This window comes from Cnephaeus nilssonii (genome assembly GCF_951640355.1).
Source record: "Cnephaeus nilssonii genome assembly, chromosome: 13".
Lineage (NCBI taxonomy): Eukaryota > Metazoa > Chordata > Mammalia > Chiroptera > Vespertilionidae > Cnephaeus > Cnephaeus nilssonii.
Genome location: NC_137084.1, coordinates 30,197,856 through 30,220,755, shown reverse-complemented (window position 1 = coordinate 30,220,755; position 22,900 = coordinate 30,197,856). Strand labels below are relative to the sequence as shown.

General features: G+C 41.6%; 1 protein-coding gene across 1 annotated transcript; it reads right to left on the bottom strand.

Moving 5' to 3' along the window:
• Positions 1-5,126: 5,126 nt before the first annotated feature.
• TPH1 (tryptophan hydroxylase 1) lies at positions 5,127-21,993 on the bottom strand (the record flags this gene model as incomplete). Its single annotated transcript, XM_079788067.1, has 11 exons — positions 21,862-21,993; positions 17,525-17,563; positions 16,812-16,995; positions 14,271-14,371; positions 12,682-12,749; positions 12,354-12,550; positions 9,244-9,379; positions 8,456-8,582; positions 7,639-7,734; positions 6,789-6,922; positions 5,127-5,316 (listed from the first exon to the last, which is right to left on the bottom strand). The coding sequence occupies exons 1-11, from the start codon at positions 21,976-21,978 to the stop codon at positions 5,127-5,129; spliced, it is 1,389 nt and encodes a 462-aa protein (XP_079644193.1). The 5' UTR covers positions 21,979-21,993.
• Between the last annotated feature and the right edge of the window lie 907 nt (positions 21,994-22,900).

Here is a 22,900-nt window from a genome sequence, read left to right as displayed (position 1 = left end):
AATAAGAAGGTGGAAAGGGCTTCCAAAACTCCCACAGAGAATGAGTCAGCACTAAATACTTACCAAGTATACAAAGCACTGATGCCAACTCACAACAGTATCAGACAGACAGACAGACACACACACACACACACACACACACACACACACTACTCCTTACCTCTCCTTTTTACCACCATTCCCAAACCCTGCAGGAGCCAGAGGCATCCTAGAGTGGGGAAGGAGGAGAAGAAAATAAAGAAGCTAAGCACAGCCCTTCCTGTCTCTGTTCTAAAAAAGAAAACGCTAAGCTTAGATAAAGTTTAATGTTTTGAACTTTTACACAGACTGGACTTTTAAAATATTGAAGAGAATGAGGAGAGACAGTGAGAGAGAGTGTGTGAGAGAGGGGAAGGTATTAGAAGCTAAAGACTGAGAGTGAGCAGAAAATTCAAGGCCAGAACTGGAGATTTCGTTCAAATGGGCAAAGAGGAACTACCCACAGAGCCAGTTTTAATACGGAGAGGGCCTGGGAGAATACTGTTTTCTTTTTTTCAGTGCCATTTTTAAAATATATTTTTATTGATTTCAGAGAGGAAGGGAGAGGGAGAGAGAGGTAGAAATATCAATGATGAGAGAGAATCATTGATCGGCTGCCCCCTGCATGCCCCCTATTAGGGATCAAGCCCACAACCTGGGCATGTGCCCTGACCAGGAATGAACCATGACCTCTTGGTTCATAGGTCGATGCTCAACCACTGAGCCACGGCTGGCCGGGCTGTTATTTTCTTGAATGTACATGCATCAATACTTTAACTAATTTACAGTTAGTTTCATCCCTTAATACAATTTCTTCGACGTGTTAGATGTTACAACTATTTCCACTCAGTGCGTGCTACTGACCAGCCCTTCCTGTTAACAGCCTGGTTGAGTTACGGTGCCTGAACAGGGCTAGATTTAAACTATTTAATGGTTTCACTTTCAGATGCCTTGTCTCCCCACAAAAGAAAAATATAAAGTATTTGGGGCCATACAGACTATATCTCTGCACCATACAGGTTAGGAAATTTTTGCCGATAGATTATCTTATTTGATCCTCTGAATATTACTGGTATGATAAGTATTGTTGGGAAGTATTGTTGGAATCATAATTATTTTGTAGGTAAGAAAACTTAGGCTCAAAGAAGTTAAGTGATTTTACTCCAAGGTCAGATTTCCATTTTTGATAAAGGCAGATTAGCTAGCTGCAGATCAATTCTTAACAACTAAAGCCCAATTGGCATGGCTTAGTGATTGAGCATCGACCTATGAACCAGGAGGTCACAGTTCGATTCCCAGTCAGGGCACATGCCTGGGTTGTGGGGTGTGCAGGAGGCAGCCAATTAATGATTCTCTCTCATCGTTGATGTTTCTCTCTCTTCCTCTCTGAAATCAATATATATATATTGATGTTAAAAAAAAAAAAAAAACCTAGAAAAGCTGGGGAAAATATTTTAAAAACCTGTTTCAAGTCATTGGAAAACTATCAAAGCAGCCAGAATTTAAAGGGCCAATATCTGGAAGCTGAAAGATTATATTTGGCACTTTCCTGCTTGTAGCATTTGCTAATTAGCAAGCAGTGACTTGGAGGCTAAGAAACTGGGCTGAAAGCAGCAGCTGAGAAGCTAAGAAACTGAACAGTGTTTGAATAATCTTATGGAGGCAGAGGGAATGAGAGTGAAGGAAGAGACGAAAGTAGGAGTCCAGGGTTCCCTAAGAGGAGCTCTGAGACACACCCATAACTTTCCTTTGGGAATTCCTAAAGGGCTGCACCCTAGGAGTAGAGGCAAACTGGGAATAGCCCTCGCAGACTGAAGCTCAGCTTCAAATTAGCTTAAACCCTAACCGGGCTAAGAAATCTTTCCATGCCATGACATAGGTACTGGCTGCTAGAAATAAACGTTAATTCCCTCTGGAGGAAGATAAAATCATCCAGAAGCTATGGAGGATGTCTGATTAGGGGAGTGATTATACACTAAGTGGCCAGATTATTATGATCTCTGAACGCATAATAATCTGGCCACTCAGTGTATATCCTATATAATAAAAGGCTAATGTGCAAATTGTCCCCTCGACCAGGAGTTCGACCAGCAGGCAGGCTGGCCAACTGCCCATATCCCCTCCCCCTGGCCAGGCTAGCCGGACCCCACCCATGCACGAATTCATGCACCGGGCCTCTAATATATATACATACACACACTGAGTGGCCAGATTATTATGCGTTCAGAGATCATAATAATCTGGCCACTCAGTATATTAATTATTCTTTACATATTCACAACATAATCCCTCCATTAACCCAGTGAAGTACATTTAGCTCATTTTACAGATAAGAATCACGAGACTGAGACTTTACCAAGAATTCCAAGAAATGATTACTAGGTTCCAGGTTTCCAGGTGTGTTTGGCTTTCCTTATCTCATACTAGAGGCCCAGCACACGAAATCATGCGTGGGTGATCCCTAGGCCTAGCCTGCGATCAGGGCCATCTTCCCCGGCTGCCGGCAGCTGGCCCCACCCCCCACCACCACCCACCCTGGTTCCCCGTTCACCATTGGGCGATGGGAGCCTGACAGTCAGGGGAGGGACAGAGAGGTCGGCTGTTCTCTCCTGCTTGCCGGCCCCACCCTTGCCATGGGTCACCTGTGTGTGTGGGGCGACTGGCAGGGCAGGGGCCTTGGCCTGGCACCGCCCGCATCTCCTGCCACCCACCCCTGATCCCTGTTCACCATCGGGCAATGGGGGCCTGCCGGCCGGGGAAAAGAACCAAGAGATGGTCAGTGCACCTCATAGTATTGGTTGAGCCGTTGTTCTGGTCGTTCTGCCATTATAGTCACTGGGCTTTTATTATATAGGATATTCATGGGCTTTTAAAAAAAATATAAGGATGTGATAGATTTTTTAAACTAATACAATTGCTAATATATTTAAATGAGTTAACATGTTTGACCAAAAAATAAATGCTTGCTGACAACATGAATTTTGTATCCATTTATTATCCAGTTGAATAACAAACTTGCAAATCACAAATGTATATTACATAGTAAAACAAAGACTACACTGAAATAGACCTCAGTATCTCTATATATTTCCTAGAAATTAAATATATGGACTCTATTATTATGTCTTTTAAAAGTTCCAGGATTTTTTCTTTTTTCAATTTGGAAGCCAAATTAAAAATTAACTCTAATTCTGTATATTTTGGTGGAGTATTACTACTGTATAATTCCAAATGACAAAGTAGGCAGATTAGTAGGCACTCTAAGGACCTAGCCGCTTTTGGAGCTTTCTTCAAAAAGTCAGGAAAATGAATACCATAATGTCTGAGTAACCACCCACTGGTTAAGAATTATGAACCACCACTGCGCCTGCGCACGGCGCCAGGGTTCAGGCTGCAACGCCAGAGCACATGCTTGCGCATAACTAGGGCCAACCACTCCCCAACGGCAGCCCTTTCAAGCAAGAGTGACAGGACAGAGGCAACAAAAGAATTATGAACCAACTTTTGGTTCAATTCTCTTCCTAGATGCTTTCAAGATATATATTTTAAATGCATGAAAACTCTAAGACTCTCAGGATTCCTGATTTACCAAATATCACAAATCCAGAGGTTAGAAGAATTGAAATCTATCCTTAAATTTTCCATTATTCTGAAGTTGTGAATTATAATGGTTGTGCCTTTAAATATTTATTTGTGTGCTTTAGTCATTGAGTGGTTTTAAAGACTATCATTTTACAATTCAATAACTATGATTCTTCACCATAATCAAAGAGGTATAAAAATAACCAGATACAGCCCCGGTAGGTCGGTTGAGCCTAGTTCCATGTACCAACAGGTCGCTGGTTCTATTCCCAGTCTGGGCACATGCCCAGGTTGTGGGCTTGAACCCCATTTAGAAGTGTGCAGGAAACAGCTGATTGAAGTTTCTCTCTCTCTCTCTCTCTCTCTCTCTCTCTCTCTCTCTCTCCCTTCCTCTTTCCCTAAATCAACAAAAACACTTTAAAAAATAGATACAGTATGCATAATTTGCTGTTATTTGCCATCTATCATGGTTTGCTTACAATAGATGTCCTTGCAACCAAACACACTAACTATAAACTAGATAATGAATATTTTAAATAATTTTAGATTAGCCTAGATCTATTTAATATCAAAAATATATTTAACAGTTAATCAGCTATTATAATTTATAAGCAATGTAAAAATATGAACTACCTTTCCCAACACTGCCTCCTGCTAACCCAAGGACAATCCGTCACAAAACCTGGGGCTACATGTCTGAGTATGGGCCTTGCAAGTAGTACCCCCACCAAGTTCCCTTAGCCCCATGAGTAGGACAGATCATCTAAAATAAAACCAGTGTCATGCAATGCCATGGAAAAGGAAGTTTCAAAGAGAATTGTCATTTGGGAAGGGGCTCCCTAGTGCCTACAAAATAAAAGTCCCAAATTCTTAGCCTGGTCTTAAGATTACACCCCTGTTGACCTTTCCAGACTTAGCTAGTCCTATCCCTACAAGAATGCACACTTGAAGCTAGACAGCTTGCTCTTTATTGGGTATGCTTCATGCGCAAAGCCCTCTAAACTGTTGTTCATGCTAGCAGCTGGTCTCCCATTAAACTTAGGGGTGTGAATGTGATTAAGCTTGGCACAAATTCAGTGATACATAAGATAGTTTAGAAATAAGAGGATTTAGGTAACTACATGGACCAGCTCCATAATACCTATGAAGTTATTGTTTTTTATTGTTGACAATCCTATGAAGGTATTTTAACTGCTCATAAAGGTCATTTTACTCAAGAAGGATTGGGAAAAAATAGAATCAGGCTGGGACTAGATATATCTATTAGGTCAAACAACTTCTCTATAAAAACAACATGTAGTCATGGATTGTAGGATATGTGAATAATATTTCACTAAAACTGTCACCAAAAACAAAAACAGGTGGTGGCTAGCATATCCAGGTACAAATTTTCAAAGACTAATGGGCCATTAAGGAATGGGAGTAGAAAATATTGTTTGGCTGCTAGCCCTCCATGACCAAATCTTCATGAAAAGCAAGAGTTGGCCCCCAGGCTTGTGAATTGATGCTCAGATGCGCTCTCAGGATTAGGACTGGCAACTGTCAGATGCTCGGCGCCGGCTGACCTTAGCAAGGGCGTCACTGACAACACCGAGATCATGCTGCAGCTCATTCATGACGCTGGTTATGCTCTTGGTGTCTTTCAAGATCTGAATACTTTGTGTATACGGATTATACTTCACTCCAAATGGGCGCTTAATTGTTTCGGTAAATTCTCTATTTAAGAAAACAAATAAAAGGCAATTAATTTCTAGGGGAGAAACTGTGAAAACTAAATAACAGCAAACCTATTTCACATACTAGGCAAAAGACAAATCTAGACATTCATGCAACCAATCTGACCTACTTCCCTACACCGCATGCCCAGAGGCACCCTGGAATGCCACCCAGGGAGCAAACCTGAAGTCATCATGGACACAGCTACCCTGCATGACTAGGGAAAGATCTGTGGATGGCTTTATTAACAATGTATTGCTTTATACACCTCCTAACTAGTGTCAGGAGACCATCTACAGTAGCTTTATCTATAAACAATAACCCTGGCCACATAGTAAGTCCACTCAATTATAGTTACATAACTACACACACACACACACACACACACACACACACGCACGCGCGCGCGCGCTGAAACAGGCCAAGAACAGTCTTTCTGATTCTATGACCTAAATTCTACCCTTCCTTCAAACATGAAAGTTCTGCCTTCTTTATCAAGCCAAAATCTGAACCTCTCATTTGGCACTCCCAAGAACAATCACGCTCAGGATCCCTAGGGATACTTGTACAGCTTAGAACAATTATATACGAGTGGAAGATGAAATCCAACTTGCAATCCAGCTCGTCTACCCAGAGGGGACCCCTCTTCTAGTTGTGCAAAGGGGCCACCTGTGTTAGAGGAAGCCCTTCTGATACTGTTATTTGGTACTGTGCATGGCTTAAATCCCCAACTCTAAGAAAATCCCTAAAAGACAAGGAGCATGTCTTCAACCTCCATCTGTCTCCATTGTCACAATATGATCTCATGACCCCTTCCACCAAGTTGTTTTGTTGTTTCTGCCTCTACAGTCCTTTCCTTTCCTACAACCTCTATCTTAGTTCAGGCTTTTATTTCCACTTGAAGCATTGCAAGAGTCTAAGCAGTTTCTCTGCCTGCAATATCTTTTCTTTCTTTCTTTTTTAACAACACACTTAGCTAGTTAATAGTTAAAGCATAGCTTTGATGGTTTTCCACCTTTTTGCCTTTTTTATAATGCTGCCCCTTAGCCTAAAACTTGACATATCTAAATCCTGTCTATCCTTCATGTATTTTCTAAAATGCCATTAGCTTTCTCTCTTCCCTCAGCTGTAATGAATTGCTCCTGAATAAAATGCAGAACAATGTTTCATACATACCACCTCTAAGGCTTTCTTTGTTCTTATATATAATTTGTGTATAGTTTTTTGCCTATTAAATTATAAACTCTCTGATTGGAAGAAATGGGAAGAAACCAATTTCTTGATGTATCTGATTCATAATTTACAACTATCATTGTAAACAACATACTCTAAATATTTGTTGCAAAAGGGAAATGTTTGCAAACAGAAGGCTCCTAGTAGGCTTCTAATTATCCAGTAGCTTACTTCTGATTTGTTATTATTGGACCTATGTGCTGCGGGGCAAATTAAGGCATGAGGAAGATATACTTTACCTCATCTTCTCCTTTGCATCTTCAAAGCTTTCAGATACGAAGTAGACTTCCTGAAAAGTTGTGATGAGACATTCCTGTTGACAAGTAATCTTGGGGTCAAAGGGCTTCACTTTGGCATGTCCAGAAAGTGCATGCTGGAAGACAAAAAGTTAGTGAATCAAAGAATACTATCTATTTTCATACATCACATTCTACACACAATTGCCAGAATCAGTGCACCTCTGGATGTATTACTAATGCAACGGTCCCAACCTACAATTTCACACTAATTTCCTACAGCTCTATTTAACCCACAATATTATCCAGCAAAACAAATGGCTTGCCATTCTCTATAAATGCCTCTAGATCATCTCCATTGTTCTAACACTCTTCTCCATGAAGGAGGCACCCAAGAATATTTATTTACTTCTGCATTACGTTACCTGCACTAGTTATTCCTATGCATGACCTGTACCCACCACCAGGTGGCAGGCTCCTTGAGAGCAAGACTGCCTTGGATTTGTGCCATACAAATTCATTTTTCAACAGCCTAAATTTATTCCTTTATTTGCTAAATAACAAATTTCAAAGAACTCCCTAAAAATTACAGAAGTTCTTGCTAGCACATAAAATGGTGAGGAAACATCAAGACTTCGTAAGCAACAGCTTTAAAATACTTGTTAAATTTTAAAGTTATACACACACTCACATCAGAATATTTGGGAAATAGAAAAAAGTATCCCTTAAATAATGTTTACTGTCACCCTAAGTATTTTCCATACTAAGCTCTTGTTCAAATACACAAACTATTTCAGGTCATATAAGTGATATTAAGCAAATATGATGATGTGCAAAGATTCACAATTCTTACTTTGAGTTCACTGATAGAAGACAGTAAGCCAGCACCAAAAACTCTTAGCTGTCCATCTTGTTTACACAGACCAAACTCCACAGTGAAAAAGTAGCACTGCAAAAGGACATCAATATTACTTTCACATCCTGAGTGACTAAATATATATATATTTGTCACTGTCCTAAAGTATCCTGGGATAAAGTGCAAGACCCCCACATTAGCTCACAAGTATTTCTACAATCTGGCCTCATTCTAAACCAACGCTTCTCAAACTTTTGTTCCCAAGATCCTATACACTCTTCAACATTACTGAGGACGCCAAAGACTTTGTTTATGTGGGTTATAGCTACCTATACTTAGCATATTAAAAGTTAAAACTGGGAAAATATGTAAATGTTTACTAATTAGTTTTAAAACATAATAAACCATTTTATGGTAACATAAATAACATGTTATATAGTGATAAATTCCTGGAAGGCAGGAACGAGACCTTCCTCATATTTGTATTTGCAGCATGATGGCTTGTACCTAGTATTCAAAAATGTTTTTAGAATCATTTTTGGGGAACCTATCATTTTTACTGAAAAAAGAAGATATAGACACTATTAACATTATTGTACTCTAGTGTTTCTCTGTCTTTTTTTAAGCTCGTGTCTCCTTTTGATAGACCTTAAAATTTTACATCCTCCTTTAATGTTATTTAAATTAAATTGAGGAGGAGCCAAGACACATTTTCTAGGGGTCATGTTGAATATGCACTTTTAAACTATGCAAATACCCACATCCCACCCCTGCCAAGAATTACTGATCTATACAGTTATTTCCAGTTATATACCGTTGCCAGTTTTTGAACAGCCTCCTCTGAAGCTCCAAGGGATGCCAGGCCAATTTCTTGGGAGAATTGTGCAAAACTAGGTTCAGCCAAGAGGGGGACATGACCTAAAAGTTCATGGCAGGTATCTCTGAAAAAGAGGTACAAGTCTGTCAAACTATGATGCTTAACATAAATGCATTCATCAATCATTCAGTTAAATTAAAATCAGATCTTACTTTTATTCAGATTGATCAAAAGGTGTTACTTTGGAAAAGGATCCCAAAGGACACTAACCAAATAAAGAAACAGTTTTGGTTCAAAACCTTGGCCACTCACAAAACCACACATATAAGTACATACAGATGGCCATAGACATCCACAAACTCCTCTACCCCAAATCAGGTCTCTGCTCAAATGTTACCTTCCCTACAAGGCCTTCCCTGACCACCCTTTTCAAAATAGCAATAACACACACACACACACACACACACACACACACACACACACTCACATACACACACACGAATAGAAGCTCTATGAAGCAGAAATTTTTGTCTGATATTTTTTTTCAGTATTTAGGCATTTGTACATCCTCTATGCTTAGAACAGCACCTGTCACCTAACAGGTTGTCAAATAATAATAACAACAACAACAATGGATAACATATATAAAGCATAAATCAGGTATTATGTGCCAGGAACCACTATTTCACATGTGCTAATGTATTTCATCTTCACAACAGTCTCTTGAGATAGATATCAGTATTACAAGCAGCTACTTGATGACTGAATGATGGAGAAGTACTTACGGCTCTGGGGTATACAGGGGATCGGAACTGTGTCTCACATACTGTGTGCAGTGGAAAACTCGAAAGGCTAAACCTGATAAGAAATCCCTTGATGATAAGTAACCAGCCACAGGACGGATGGAAAAACCTGTGCGCTCTGCAAAGCAAGGGAGAACACAGAGAGACAGTCTTCACCAGCAGAGACCACACACTGCGGCATTGTAACTCGGCCAGGGGCACAAGTTACACTTTGAGAGAGGATAGACTACTAAAATGTATCCTACGTGTTCTAGGGGAAGTAATCATTACTAAGCACTTACCATGGCCAGACAATGAATTACACCTATTACATATCACGTCTCCTTTCAGGTTTCCAGCATGAGTTAAAGTGTATTTTTTTTTTTTAATTTCTTTATTGATTAAGGTGTCATATATTTGTCCTCATCCCCCCATTCCCATCCCACCCCCCTCCCCATGGATGCCCCAACCCTCTGTTGAACTTAAGCATTGGTTAGGCTCATATGCATGCACACAAGACCTTTGGTTGATCTCTCCCCCCTCCCCCCACCCTCCCCTATCCTCCCTCTGAGGCCCGATAGTCCGATCGATGCTTCCTTGTTTCTGGTTCTGTTCTTGTTCATCAGTCTATGTTGTTCATCATTTCCCCTAGATGAGCGAAATCATGTGTCACTAGAGATATACTTATAAGAATTGAATGTGCGACGAGCAATAATAGTTATGCTGACAGGCAAACGAATCAGTCTGTAGTGAGTTTCTTTCTGGTCCAACAGTTCTTTTGAGACCCAATATCAATGTCCACCAGTTCCTTATGAGTACATGTCGGCACTGACCCCTCAGCTCTGGATGGTGGACAAATGGTGGTAATGCAGGTCCGACTCCCTCTGGTTTGGTCTCGGCCGGATCCAGGGGCACGGCTTCACCCGGATCCAGGGGCCCACGGCCTCACCCGGACCCGGGATCCAGTCTCACTCGGATCTAGGGGCACACAGCCTCGCCCAGACCCAGGATTCAGCTTCATCCGGACCCAGGGGCGCATGGCCTCACCCGGACCCAGGGGCGCGTGGCCTCTCCCAGACCCAGGGTCGCGTGGCCTCACCCGGATCCAGGGGCCCACGGCCTCACCCGGACCAGGGACCCAGTCTCACCCGGATCCAGGGGCCCACGGCCTCACCCGGACCCGGGGCCAGGCTCACCCGGATCCAGGGGCCCACGGCCTCACCCGGACCCGGGGCCCAGGCTCACCCGGATCCAGGGGCCCAGGGCCTCACCCGGACCCGGGGCCCAGGCTCACCCGGATCCAGGGGCCCAGGGCCTCGCCTGGACCCGGGGCCCAGGCTCACCCGGATCCAGGGGCCCAGGGCCTCGCCCGGACCCAGGGCCAGGCTCACCCGGATCCAGGGGCCCAGGGCCTCGCCCGGACCCGGGACCCAGGCTCACCCGGATCCAGGGGCCCAGGGCCTCGCCCGGACCCGGGACCCAGGCTCACCCGGATCCAGGGGCCCAGGGCCTCGCCCGGACCCGGGACCCAGGCTCACCCGGATCCAGGGGCCCAGGGCCTCGCCCGGACCCGGGACCCAGGCTCACCCGGATCCAGGGGCCCAGGGCCTCGCCCGGACCCGGGACCCAGGCTCACCCGGATCCAGGGGCCCAGGGCCTCGCCCGGACCCGGGGCCAGGCTCACCCGGATCCAGGGGCCCAGGGCCTCGCCCGGACCCGGGGCCAGGCTCACCCGGATCCAGGGGCCCAGGGCCTCGCCCGGACCCGGGACCCAGGCTCACCCGGATCCAGGGGCCCAGGGCCTCCCCCGGACCCGGGGCCCAGGCTCACCCGGATCCAGGGGCCCAGGGCCTCGCCCGGACCCGGGACTTAAAGTGTATTTTTAAAAAAAAAGTTTATTCTCCTCATTGTAACAACTATAAAACTGAGGCTCAGCGACTCAGTCATGTGCCCAAGGCCACACAGTGCATGGTAAAGGTAGGATGAGAACCCAGGTCTCCTTATTCTACACCTGCTGGCTCCCTAAAGAGTTAGAATATCCCCTAGACAGAATCTATTAATTTAGATCAGAACCATTTTATTTTTTTAATATTTTTATTTATTTCAGAGAAGAAGGGAGAGGGAGAGAGAGAGAGAGATAGAAACATCAATAGAGAGAATCATTGATCAGCTGCCTCCTGCATGTCCCCTACTGGGGATCGAGCCCACAACCCTGGACTGGAATCAAACCTGGGACCCTTCAGTCTGCAGGCCGACACTCTATCAGCTGATCCAAACCAACTAGGGCTAGATCAGAACCATTTTAGAACATATGCCATTTTTCAGTCAGTACTGCCTCTTATAAAGTAGGTTCTTTATTTTATCAATATTGGATTGTGGTCTCCCACTCCCCAACAGCCAAGACTGCATGCCCACTGCAAAAGTGCCTGCCAGGAGGCAGCCATGGCTCAGGGACCTCAACAAGCTCCGATTTTGCCCTTCATTTCAAACCCTCACACTATAGTATTCCAGTGGGATTCTCCCACTCTGACAGGCAGACTTCATGGTCCCATTGAACTTAACACAAGGATGGAAATGTTCTCCATCTAGGCTACCCAATAGGGTAGCCACTGGCCATATGTGACTACTGAGCACTTGAAATGTGGCTAGTGTGACTGGGGAACTACCATTTCCAATCCCCTTAAGATTCTGCTCACTCTCTTCTACACTTGTTCTGATTGTCCCTCCTTAATGTGGTGCCCAATACAGGATCCAATACTCCAGGACAGAGTACAGGAAAATTCTCATCTCCCAAATCACTGGACATTATTCCTCTATTAAAAATTTTCTCATGCCCGGCCGGTGCAGCTTGGTGGTTGAGCATTAACCCATGAACCAGGAGGTCATGGTTTGATTTCTGGTCAGGGCACAAGCCTGGGATTGTGAGTTCGATCCCCAGTAGGGGGCGTGCAAGAGGCAGCTGGTGGATGATTTTCTCTCATCACTGATGTTTCTAACTCTCTCTCCCTCTCCCTTCTACTCTTTGAAATCAATCAAAATATTTTAAATAATTCTCTCATGATCCACACAGAATTCAACATTCCCCTTAAGAAAAAAATTAATTAGCTTACTACCTTTTAAAAAGTTTGAAACATCTTCCAACTGTGGGATATTATCTTCCCGATATCCGCAGTATTTAGAAAGCAAAGGTAAGTTTCTGAGATACTCTCTGCAGGCGTGGGTTGGGTAAAGCTTGTTGAGCTCTCGGAACACGGTTCCCCAGGTCTTAATCTCCTCTTCAGTGAATTCAACTCTAGGAATGGGGTCGCCACTAGCGAGATAAAGAATTAGCACTCAATAAACAGTAGCACTTATTCTCTATTTACTAAATGAGCATAATTTACTTTCTTCATTGATTTTATTATTTTAAAGTTGAATAAGTTATTATTATAATACACTTACTGTTTATAGTTCATAGCCAAGTCTGCAAAATACTTCCGCCTTTTACGATAGACATTGTCTTTGAAGCCCTGATAATTAAAGAAAAGGTTTTAAATACTCATACTAAAATAAACTTGACAAATGATATTTGGGAAACATTTTTATTATTACCCAAGCTATTATAGTAAAGAGCTACATAATTGTTACTTTGAGCAAACATTGTTTAGAAATTTATGATCATTTTTATTTTAAAGTCAATGCTACATGACAGCTTTATACCATAGTGGCTACAAAGGTGAAAGATACTACAGATACAGCCCTGGCTGATGTGGCTCAGGGGTTAGAATGTCAACCCATGCACCTAAGGGTCTTGGGTTCCATTCCTGGTCAGGGTGAATACCCAGGTTGGAGGTCCAATCACAGTCTGGGTGCATACAGGAGGCAATAGGTAGATGTTTCTCTCTCACATTCATGTTTCTCTCCCTCCCTTTTCCCCTATCCCCTTTTCTCCCCCTCCCTCTCCCTTCCTCTCTCTCTCTCTCTCTCTCTCTCTCTCTCTCGCTCGCTCTCGCTCTCGCTCTCATTCTATCTCTCTCATCAATGAAAAACACACACACATCCTCCCATGTGTGTGAAAAAAAAGATACTATAGATACAAAGATACAAAAATACTATAGTGACTACAAAAATAAAATAGTTTGAAAAATAAAAGCACCGTTTAATTCAATGCAGGCTTTATCTCAAGGATAAGTGTTTTTTTTCTTAATCACACAACTGATCTCTTTAGCTAGAGATGTTTGCTCTCTTGTGTATATCTTAAAGCTACTTAGCACACTTTTCACATTTGTTCATGCTACTTAGCACACTTTGCACATTTTAATCTCATATGTGATTATTTGTATGTGTGCTTTATCTTTTCAACTGGACTGTAAATTCCCTGGCAGGTATAACATTTATACATTCCAATAGTTACTCAATAAGATACTATAGAATAAATGGGTGGACTGGCTGGGGGCTAAGGCAGTTCACAGGCACATTCACAGAGCTCACAAGTGTAGAAGCTAGATTAAAGCCCTGGTCTATGCGACTTCACAACTGCACTCTCTGCTCCCCTCGACTCCCAGGATCCTAGAGCTCCATACGCAATCCTAACACTCTGGTTTATCAATTCTCCAACTCGTGCCTGTACTGTACCCCCTTGTAATTTCCCAAGGAAACAATGTCCTGGTTAATCAACTGCCTAATAATCCAATTATGCTGGGCAGCGCAGGTGATACGTTTTTCCATCCTGTCTTTGCTCCCCTTTCCAATAACCCATGCCCATTTTAATAAAACTGACTGCAGTCGTGTCCTTATTTTGGAATAACTCTTTGAATAGCTCTTAATACTAGGAATGTCAGGCACTGAACAGATGCCTTGGAGCCAACGAGTCGGATGCTCTTCAGGCAGTTGGTCTCAATTCCACCAACAGGGAAACTCCCTGAAATCCCAATTGAAACAAGATGCTGTTTAATCTAGAACAAGCGCTTTATCCAAAAGGGAAAAGGCTGCCCTTGATTTTTAGTTTGCTTTAAATTGTTGTCATGGAATGATTTATTAAAAATACGTACAGGATGGTCTGCATCCAGTTCAGATCCGTACATCAGAACTCTGTTGGCACAATGGTCCAGGTCAGAAATCTTCTTTGGAAACCAAGAAACCATTTCTATACCTGCAAAATATGAACACCACTAACAGCTAAAGAGACAATCTTAAGGCACTAAGGAAGAAGAAATTAAGAAAGTCATACATTTAGATGAGATTTTTAATTTTTGCTTGTACGTTGAGGCAAAATTTGTACAAGTAAACTTCTCTATTTTTAATAAGTAAATATTCAAATTATTTTAGCTTAAAATGTATAAGCCTTGATTTCCTAAATGTTGGAAAAATGCTATACTTTGCTGGTAGACCAAAAGTTCAACAACAAACAACATTTTTAAGCTATATATTTGACCACCATAAAAAGGCAGAATCTTCAAGAACAAGGGGGAAATTTAACAAGAAATGTGAATGTTTATTTTTGTTGATGAAAAGGATCTTAGAGGTCATTTATGCCTTCGCCACATTGAAATTCTCACCATCCCCCAGACATTCTGGGTTTTGCGAATGCTGTTCTTCTGCCTGAAACACCTAACCCCTCCCACTTCCTGCTCCACCCGACCCTCCTGTTTTCCTGAGACTATCCTTCTCCTTCCAAATCAAAGGAGCCTTCCCTGACCTGGAGGTGGGGCTAATTCTCTGTCATCTGGGTTTCCATGACACACTGTTTCTAATTCTCTAAAAGTTTTCTTTATGTTTTAGTATAATGTATCTGTAACATGTCTGTCTTACAGAAAAAAATGGGAACACTCTAGGGTAGGGGACTATCTATTTTTGTATCCTCATTTCTTAATAGAAATATTGGACACAAATTGGTATTCCCTTAATATCAACTGAACCAGTTAGCTTCTATAAAACTCTTCATTTTATAGGTAAGGTCATCAAAGTGCAGGAAGGTAAAGTAATTTACCAAGGGGACTCATCCCTCCCTAAGAGAGGAGAGAGGACTAGAACTGGATCCTTCTTACTTCAGTCGCATGCTCTTTCTAACATACCCAGAAGTGATATTCAAGAGATTTAACAATAAATACAACAGGGGCACCAATTACATCACTCGAAATAGACACAAGCAGAGGCCTAGGCTCCTGCTCCACCGGGGATCAACCCTGTCTCCGTGGCAGGCAGGGGACTCCTAGGGGAGCATCTGGAGCAACAGTGGGAAGCACTCACAGGACTCAGGGAAGCAGCTACCTGACAGCCAAAAATGAAAGTATTTCAACATGTTAGTAATTTACACCACCATATGAATACAGAATTGGAAGTTTGTGAAATCAAGAAATGCTTGATGATTTGGAAACTGAGACAACTTTTCATCAACAAAAATAGATTTCTAACTATCCTGAATTCTATCCTATACTCAAGGTTTCCTTTTTCACTTCTCTCATACTTGATAAAATGTTGCCTTATAATTTTTATTTAGAATTTTGAGCAATTCTATTTTGTTCCCTTCGCTACCAGACTATAAGCAATTTAAAGAGACAGTGTTTTGTTTTTACTTTCATTCTTCAAGATAAATATAGGATTGGACAGAAACTGACTGAAAAAAGTGAAGGGATAAAGAAGTACAAAGTGGTAGTTACAAAATAGAGTCACGAGGACATAAGGTACAGCATAGGGAATACAGTTAATAATCCTACCTAATAAAAGGGAAGTATGCAAATAACCATCACTCCCCTACGCCCACGATTGGGCCGGCGGTAGACCGGGGGCGGGACTTGGGGTGGCCAATTGGGCTGACAGAATGAGCGGGGACTCGTGAGTCCCCGCTCCCCATTCCTCCCGCAGGCCCCAATGGCCGGCACTGCGGGAGGACGATGGAGCCGGCGGAAGGCGCTGGTGGTGGAACTCGGGGTGGATGCCAGCACCAGTTTTCCGCCAGCAGCAGTTTTTCTCGGGCCACCCTCCGATCGGAGGGCCTCCCGATAGGATTTCCTCTCAGGGTGGCCGATCGTGCTGGCGGGAGGCGCTCCGATCGGAGGGTGGCCAGAGGAAAACTGCTGCTGGCGGAAAACTGGTGCCGACAGCCAGGTGAAGGGAGGTCTATTGCACGAAACTTCGTGCAACAGGCTTCTAGTCTAAATAATAAAAGCGTAATGTGCAAATCAACCAAACAGCCATCCGGACATCCTTCTGGACGACCTTCCAGACGACCTCCCGACGAAGCCGGGGCTGTAGCTGTGGGTTAGAGGCAGCCATGGGATCAAGGCAGCCACCGCGGCTGTGAAGGCCTACTCTTGCATGAATTTCATGCATCAGGCCTCTAGTATTGTAATAACTATGTATGGTGCCAGGTGGGTACTAGAAATATCAGGGGGGAACACTTTATCAAGTATATGATTGTCTAACCACTATGCTATATACCTGAAATTAATGCAAAATAATATTGATTGTCAACTGTAATTGAAAAATAAAACATTTAAGTGAATAAATAAAAATCACACATTAAAAAAAAAAGATAGGACACATATTATGTACTTAATCTTCAGAGCAGTATTTTCACTTTTCAAACTTACCATCCTCCTTCATGGTAAAATTATCAGGTGGATTCACACAGAGAACATTAGTATTAGACTTCAACAGATGAAAAATATCACTCAATTGTTCTCCGTTGATGTCACAGTCAACAAAAATCTCAAATTCCGAGTTTCTTCTCTTGGATTTTCGGGACTCGATATGCAACAGATTCACACGCTTCTCCTGTGGAAAGCAGAGGGTGAAGCTTAGGTAGGACTTCAAATGGCGACAGTCTCGGAGAAGACTGCCTTCGTTACCACTACAAACCAAGTCACACTTGCCACAACAGCCAAAGGGAGAAAATGCTGTTTTTAGTGATTCCAATAGCAAAATAATTCCCCCTACGTATTAGGTACTATTCAAAAAAGTTTGAGAAATTCATCACATCCTCCCGAAACTAATAATACTCATCAGAAGTGCTCGGATTGCCAGACTTGATTGTCCTTCAAAGGGAAATACCAAGTCTCTTAGATAAAAATAAGCTTTTGAAAATTTTCACCAATAAGGTTAGTTTCAAACAGTGATGCTAATGTTAGCCCTTTAGAAAAGTTTCCTTTGCAAAATTGCATCCAATAAAATTAGATGAACAGCTTGAACACAGAGTATTTAAAACCTCAAATCTCTTAAGCTACAAACTTAGTAACCAGCTAAACCAGATTGCTTCTCTGGTCTCTTCATGACACTCTGAGCTGAGGGTGCCATATGTGCAAGCCTGTGGAAGGAAGGGGTCTTCTCTTACCAATTTGGGTAGCTGAGGGAAAGCACTGGTGACATAATGAAACATAAGAGCCAGTCACCCAACAGATTTTCATCTAAAAAAGTGAGGAGGTTGGAGTAGTTGATCTGCAATGCCAACCACTTCAATCTAAATTAACTTAGTGACAACCTATGTAGTCAGGTAAGGGCTGTGAAGCATACAATGAAGGGTAAGACACACAAGGAATTTATACCCCGTTGTCTAACACACAAAAGACAAAGAAAAAATACAAGTGGTGAGTGTTTGGGTGCAGGAAATGTTCGGCAAAGGGACAAAGCATCACGGCTTATAGAGAGTGGAAGTTTCCATGAGCAGATCGGAACTAACATGAGTCGTAAAGAATAGATGGACTAGGAAGGCAGAGGGAAGAAGGAGGATTCCAAACAGAAGAACTGTACGAGCAAAGGTAGAGATGAAATGAGAATTACCAGTGAATATGAACCAAAAAGAAAGAGTGAGTGTAAGGGATGTTGGGAAACTAAAATTGGCAGGGTTCATCCTGGAATATGGAATTGATCATGGAATCAACAGAAGAAAGCCAGTTACAAAATATACCGGCATGGTTAGGAGTAAAAAGTTTTATTTGATATATTTCTTATGGATTTTTACAATACGAATATATTCTTAAATACTTTCTGAATGACAACTTGAATAAGTATAAAGCTAAACTATGTTTTTTGGGGGTTTTTTAATCCTCACCCGGGGATATTTCTCCATTGATTTTTAAAGAGAGTGGAAGAGAGAGGAAAAGACAGAGAGAAATATTGATGTGAGAGAACACATCGACTGGTTGCCTCCTGCATGAGTCCCACCCAGGGAGAAGCCTGCAACGGAGGTACTTGCCCTTGACCGGAATCAACCCTGGGACCCTTCGGTCCGCAGGTGGATGCTCTATCCACTGAGCCAAACTTGCTAAGGCTAAACTATGTTTCTTGAGAAAAACGTGCAAAATATCAATTCTCCCTAAATTAACCTATAAATTTAATGCTGTCAAAATAAAAACCTTGATGGGGAAATGTAACTAAATAATTTCAAAGTCCATCTGGAAGAATAAGTAAGGCAAGAAGACTTGGGAAAATTCAGATAAAATAGGATAAGTCAGACATTCCCTGTCAGACATTTCAATTACAGATACAGGCATAGATAGTTCAAGCAGTTTTCCCAAAGGCACACAGCCAGTAAGTGTCAGAGCTGGAATTCCAACTCAGGCTGTCCAGGTCCACAGTCCATGCTCTTCAATACTATGCTGCAGTCCTGTTTTACAAGAAATGAAGAGTCAGGATAATGGATAATATAGATCTTCTTTGAACAAGGTTTACATAATCTTAATAATGAAAACACTGAAGACTGACAGCCAAAAATTGAGATCTGACTACATTGGAAAGATGAAGGGAAGGGAAGTTGAGGGGGCCACTGAAAAGAAAGTTGTGTCAAGAGAGCAAAATCTGCCAGGCCATCATGGCTCAGTGGTTGAGCATCGACCTATGAACTGTGAAGCCACGGTTCGATTCCTGGTTAGGACATATTCCTGGGTTGCGAGCTCGATCCCCAATTGGGGCCATGCGGAAGGCAGCCAATCAATGATTCTTATCATTGGTGTTTCTCTCTCCCTCTCCCTTCCTCTCTGAAAAAAAAAAAAAAAAGAAGAAGAAGAAGAAGAAGAAAGCAAAATCTTTACTTCTATTGTAGGAAAGAGATAGTGCCTACACTTGAAAAAAAGTCAAGAAATAGCAGCAGAATAAGCAAATTATTTATAAATATGGAAGTAAATACTAGAAAACATAGCTGAAAGAGTTACCTTCTGTAAACTAAGGATAAGTAAAAATGGGTGGATTCACACTATGCAGATGAACAAATGAGATGGACACACAGCAGCATGGGTATGTCTTAAAAACAGTGCTGAGTGAAAGAATAGTGTATCATACAATAACATTTATATAAATTACTAAGACATACATACACAAACCTCTACACAGTCTGAAGTACACATTCAAATAATTCAATGTACATACCCAACAGAGCAGCTGTCTATCAGAAGAGAGAAATGCAGAATGAATGGAACAATGACATCAATAAAGAGGCTGTATAAATCAATGAATCAATGAGGGAGGATAGTGTACCTGTGATTTAACAAGTAGAATTAACTCAACCCTCAGCACCTAAGATTAACAAAAATATTAAGTGCAACTGAGGAATGAAGAGAGGAGAAGCAGAAGACTGCTGTTTGCTTTACAAGTTTTATAGTGTGGGTTGACTTTGTAATCCATGCACAAGTAGCCCTGGCTGGTGTGGCTCAGTTGGTTTAGCGTTGTCCCATGCACCAAGAGGTTTCCAGTTGGATTCCCTGTCAGGGCACATGCCTGAGTTGCAGGCTTGATCCCTGGTAGGGGGCATGCAGGAGGCAGCTGATCAATGTTTCACTCTCACATCGATGTTTCTCTCTCTCTCCCTCTCCCTTCCTCCCTCTCTAAAAAAATCAATACAAAATCTTTTTTTTAAAAATGCACAAGTATTCTTTGATTGAAAAAAAAAAAGAAAGATGAAAGAAGCAATATATTATTTAAAGGCCCAATAAAAGCAATAGGCTAGCTTAAAATAATTATATAAATTTGGGGAAGAGTAGGAGAGAAAAGGAGGGAGGAGGTACCAGCATCATTCACAATAGAGAGTGGATAGATATTATGTAAAGTTGATAACTCAAAGAGAAATATAAGTACACTATTTATATTTTATAAATGCACCATCAAAAGAACAATTAATGCCCTAGCCAGTTTGGCTCACTGGATAGAGCGTCAGCCTAAAGTCTAAAGGGTCCCAGATTCAATTCTAGTCAAGGGCACATGCCCAGGTTGTGGGCTCAAACCCCAGTGGGGGGGAGGGTGTGCAGGAGGCAGCCAATAAATGATTCACTCTTATCATTGATGTATCTGTCTCTCTCTTCCTTACTCTCTGAAATCAATAAAAGTATATTTTTAAAAAACAACAATTAAGAGGTTGCCTCTGGGGAGTGGGACTGAGGATATAATATGTTGGGTTTTAAACAATGCTTTTCAAACTCTTCTAGACTATTTGTCTATATCTTAAATTTTTAATTTTTGAAATATTATTTCAAATGGCTACATAATAGTACGTCATATGAATATACCATAAACTTCATTTTTAAAATAGCTAACATTTGCCTGGCCAGTATGGCTCAGTGGCTGAGCGTCAAACTATGAACCAGGAGGTTATGGTTCAATTCCTGGTCAGGACACATGCCCAGGTTCCAGGCTTGATCCCCAGTAGGGGGCATTCAAAAGGCAGCCAATCAATGATTCTCTATAATCATTAATGTTTCTATCTCTCTTCCTCTCCCTTCCTCTCTGAAATCAATAAAAAATATGTTTAAAATAGCTAACATTTACTGATAAAGTACTTTGAACCATCCTAAGCATTTACATATATTAACTCTATTGATCCTCACGATGATCCTATGAGGAAGGTAGGGTTCTCGTTTTATAGATGTAAAGACTGAAGCACTGAGAGGCTAATGAATTTACCCATGATCACCCAGTTAATAAGTGACAAAGCAAGGATTTGAACTCAGGTGGTCTACCTCCAGAGCCTACAAGCTTAATCCCAAAGAGAATACATACTGTGAGAGCAGGCACTGTGTGTATTTTATTCAGGCCCACATCCTTCAGGCACCTGGCACATAGTAAGTACTTAATAAATATTCATGGTCTGCCTCACTGACCCCTATTTCCTTAACATAGATGTATGGAAGTGGAATTTCTGGGTCAAAAAATGTGAACATTATGGGGGGAGGGAGGAGTTAGGGCTGGGTGGAGGTGGGGAAAGGGGTGGAATGGAGACATATGTAATAATGTCAACAATAAAAAATAAATCAAAAAATAAACAAATAATAAAATAAATAGAAAAGAAAATGTGAATATCCAAGGCTCACAATATTACCAGATTGTTTCCCTACACATTACACTGATTTGACCTCACCCCAAAGGTGTATTTAAGGGCCAAATGCATTGAAGCTTTGACAATAGGAAACAGTATAACTGTAAAAATCTTTGCTATTTTGCTATATAAAAATATTTTATTAGCTATTTGTATCTCCTCTTCTGTAAACTGTTTTTATCTCTTACCCATTTGTTAGAATTGAGCAATAATTTAGAAATTTAAGTGCTTAAGAAATTTCTGTAGTCCAACTCTGGAGAATTTACAATATTCTATATTTTAAGTATAATTTTAGAGACTCATTTTTAGAGAGTTTTATATAAGATATGGAGAGTGCTTACCTGGAAGATTTTTAGTGCTTTTATAAGTCCTCCAATTTCATTCTTTAAGGAAAAAATGAGAGTTGCTCTTCCTCTTTCTAAAGAATGGTCTTTGTTTTCCTTATTATCTTCAATCATGATGAATTTGGTATAGTTCTCTAAAAATAATGTATGAAAATACAGGGAAAGATCTAAAAAAAGTACAATGTAGACAATATTTGATAATTTTTGAAACAGTGACAATATTTGATAATGTTAACCAAGCTTTAGTTTCCTATAAAACATGGATATGCTTATAAACTTTGTAACACTACAATGAGGCCAACATAAGATAAAACATTGTCAGACATAATGCCTAGAATGTAATAGGTATATAATACATGTTAGTGGTTTTCATTTTCTTTCTTCTTTCTTTCTTTTTTTTTCTTTTTCTTTCCCTTAATCCAATCCTTCTTTTGGGGCATGACTCAGCCTTGTATGACTTGCAGCCTGAACTGGGAGCTCTTCCCCTATGAAAGCCTACCTCCTCTCCCCCGGCTCCAACCCCACAGTTTTAGCACTTTATTATACTGGGTCTTGTATGGCTTCCCCAAATGTTTTATTCACACATGCCTTGTCTTCTAATAAGGCAGCAAGCTCCTTCAGAACAAGGACAAGGCCTTTTCTTTGTAAATTTACGAGCCTCTGAAGCTGTAGACACACGTAGACTAGAAGGATTTTTAGTTTTAGTGGAATTAACCTTTAACAACTTAAATTGATATTGCTGATCCACTGTCTTTCACAGGCTTTCACTCATTGACACAAGCCTGCGGCATGACCACTCAGTACAGGGGTAGTGGTGATGGTGTGGGCTTGAAGTCAGATACTTAGGCTCTACAGAAGCGGTTCTCAACCTGTAGGTCGCTACCCACAGGTTGAGAACCGCTAGCAGCGTCGCCTAAGACCATCGGAAAACACAGATATTTACATTTCGATTCATAACAGTAGCAAAATTACAGTGATGAAGTAGCAACAAAAATAATTTTATGGTTGGGGGTCACCACAACATGAGGAACTGTAT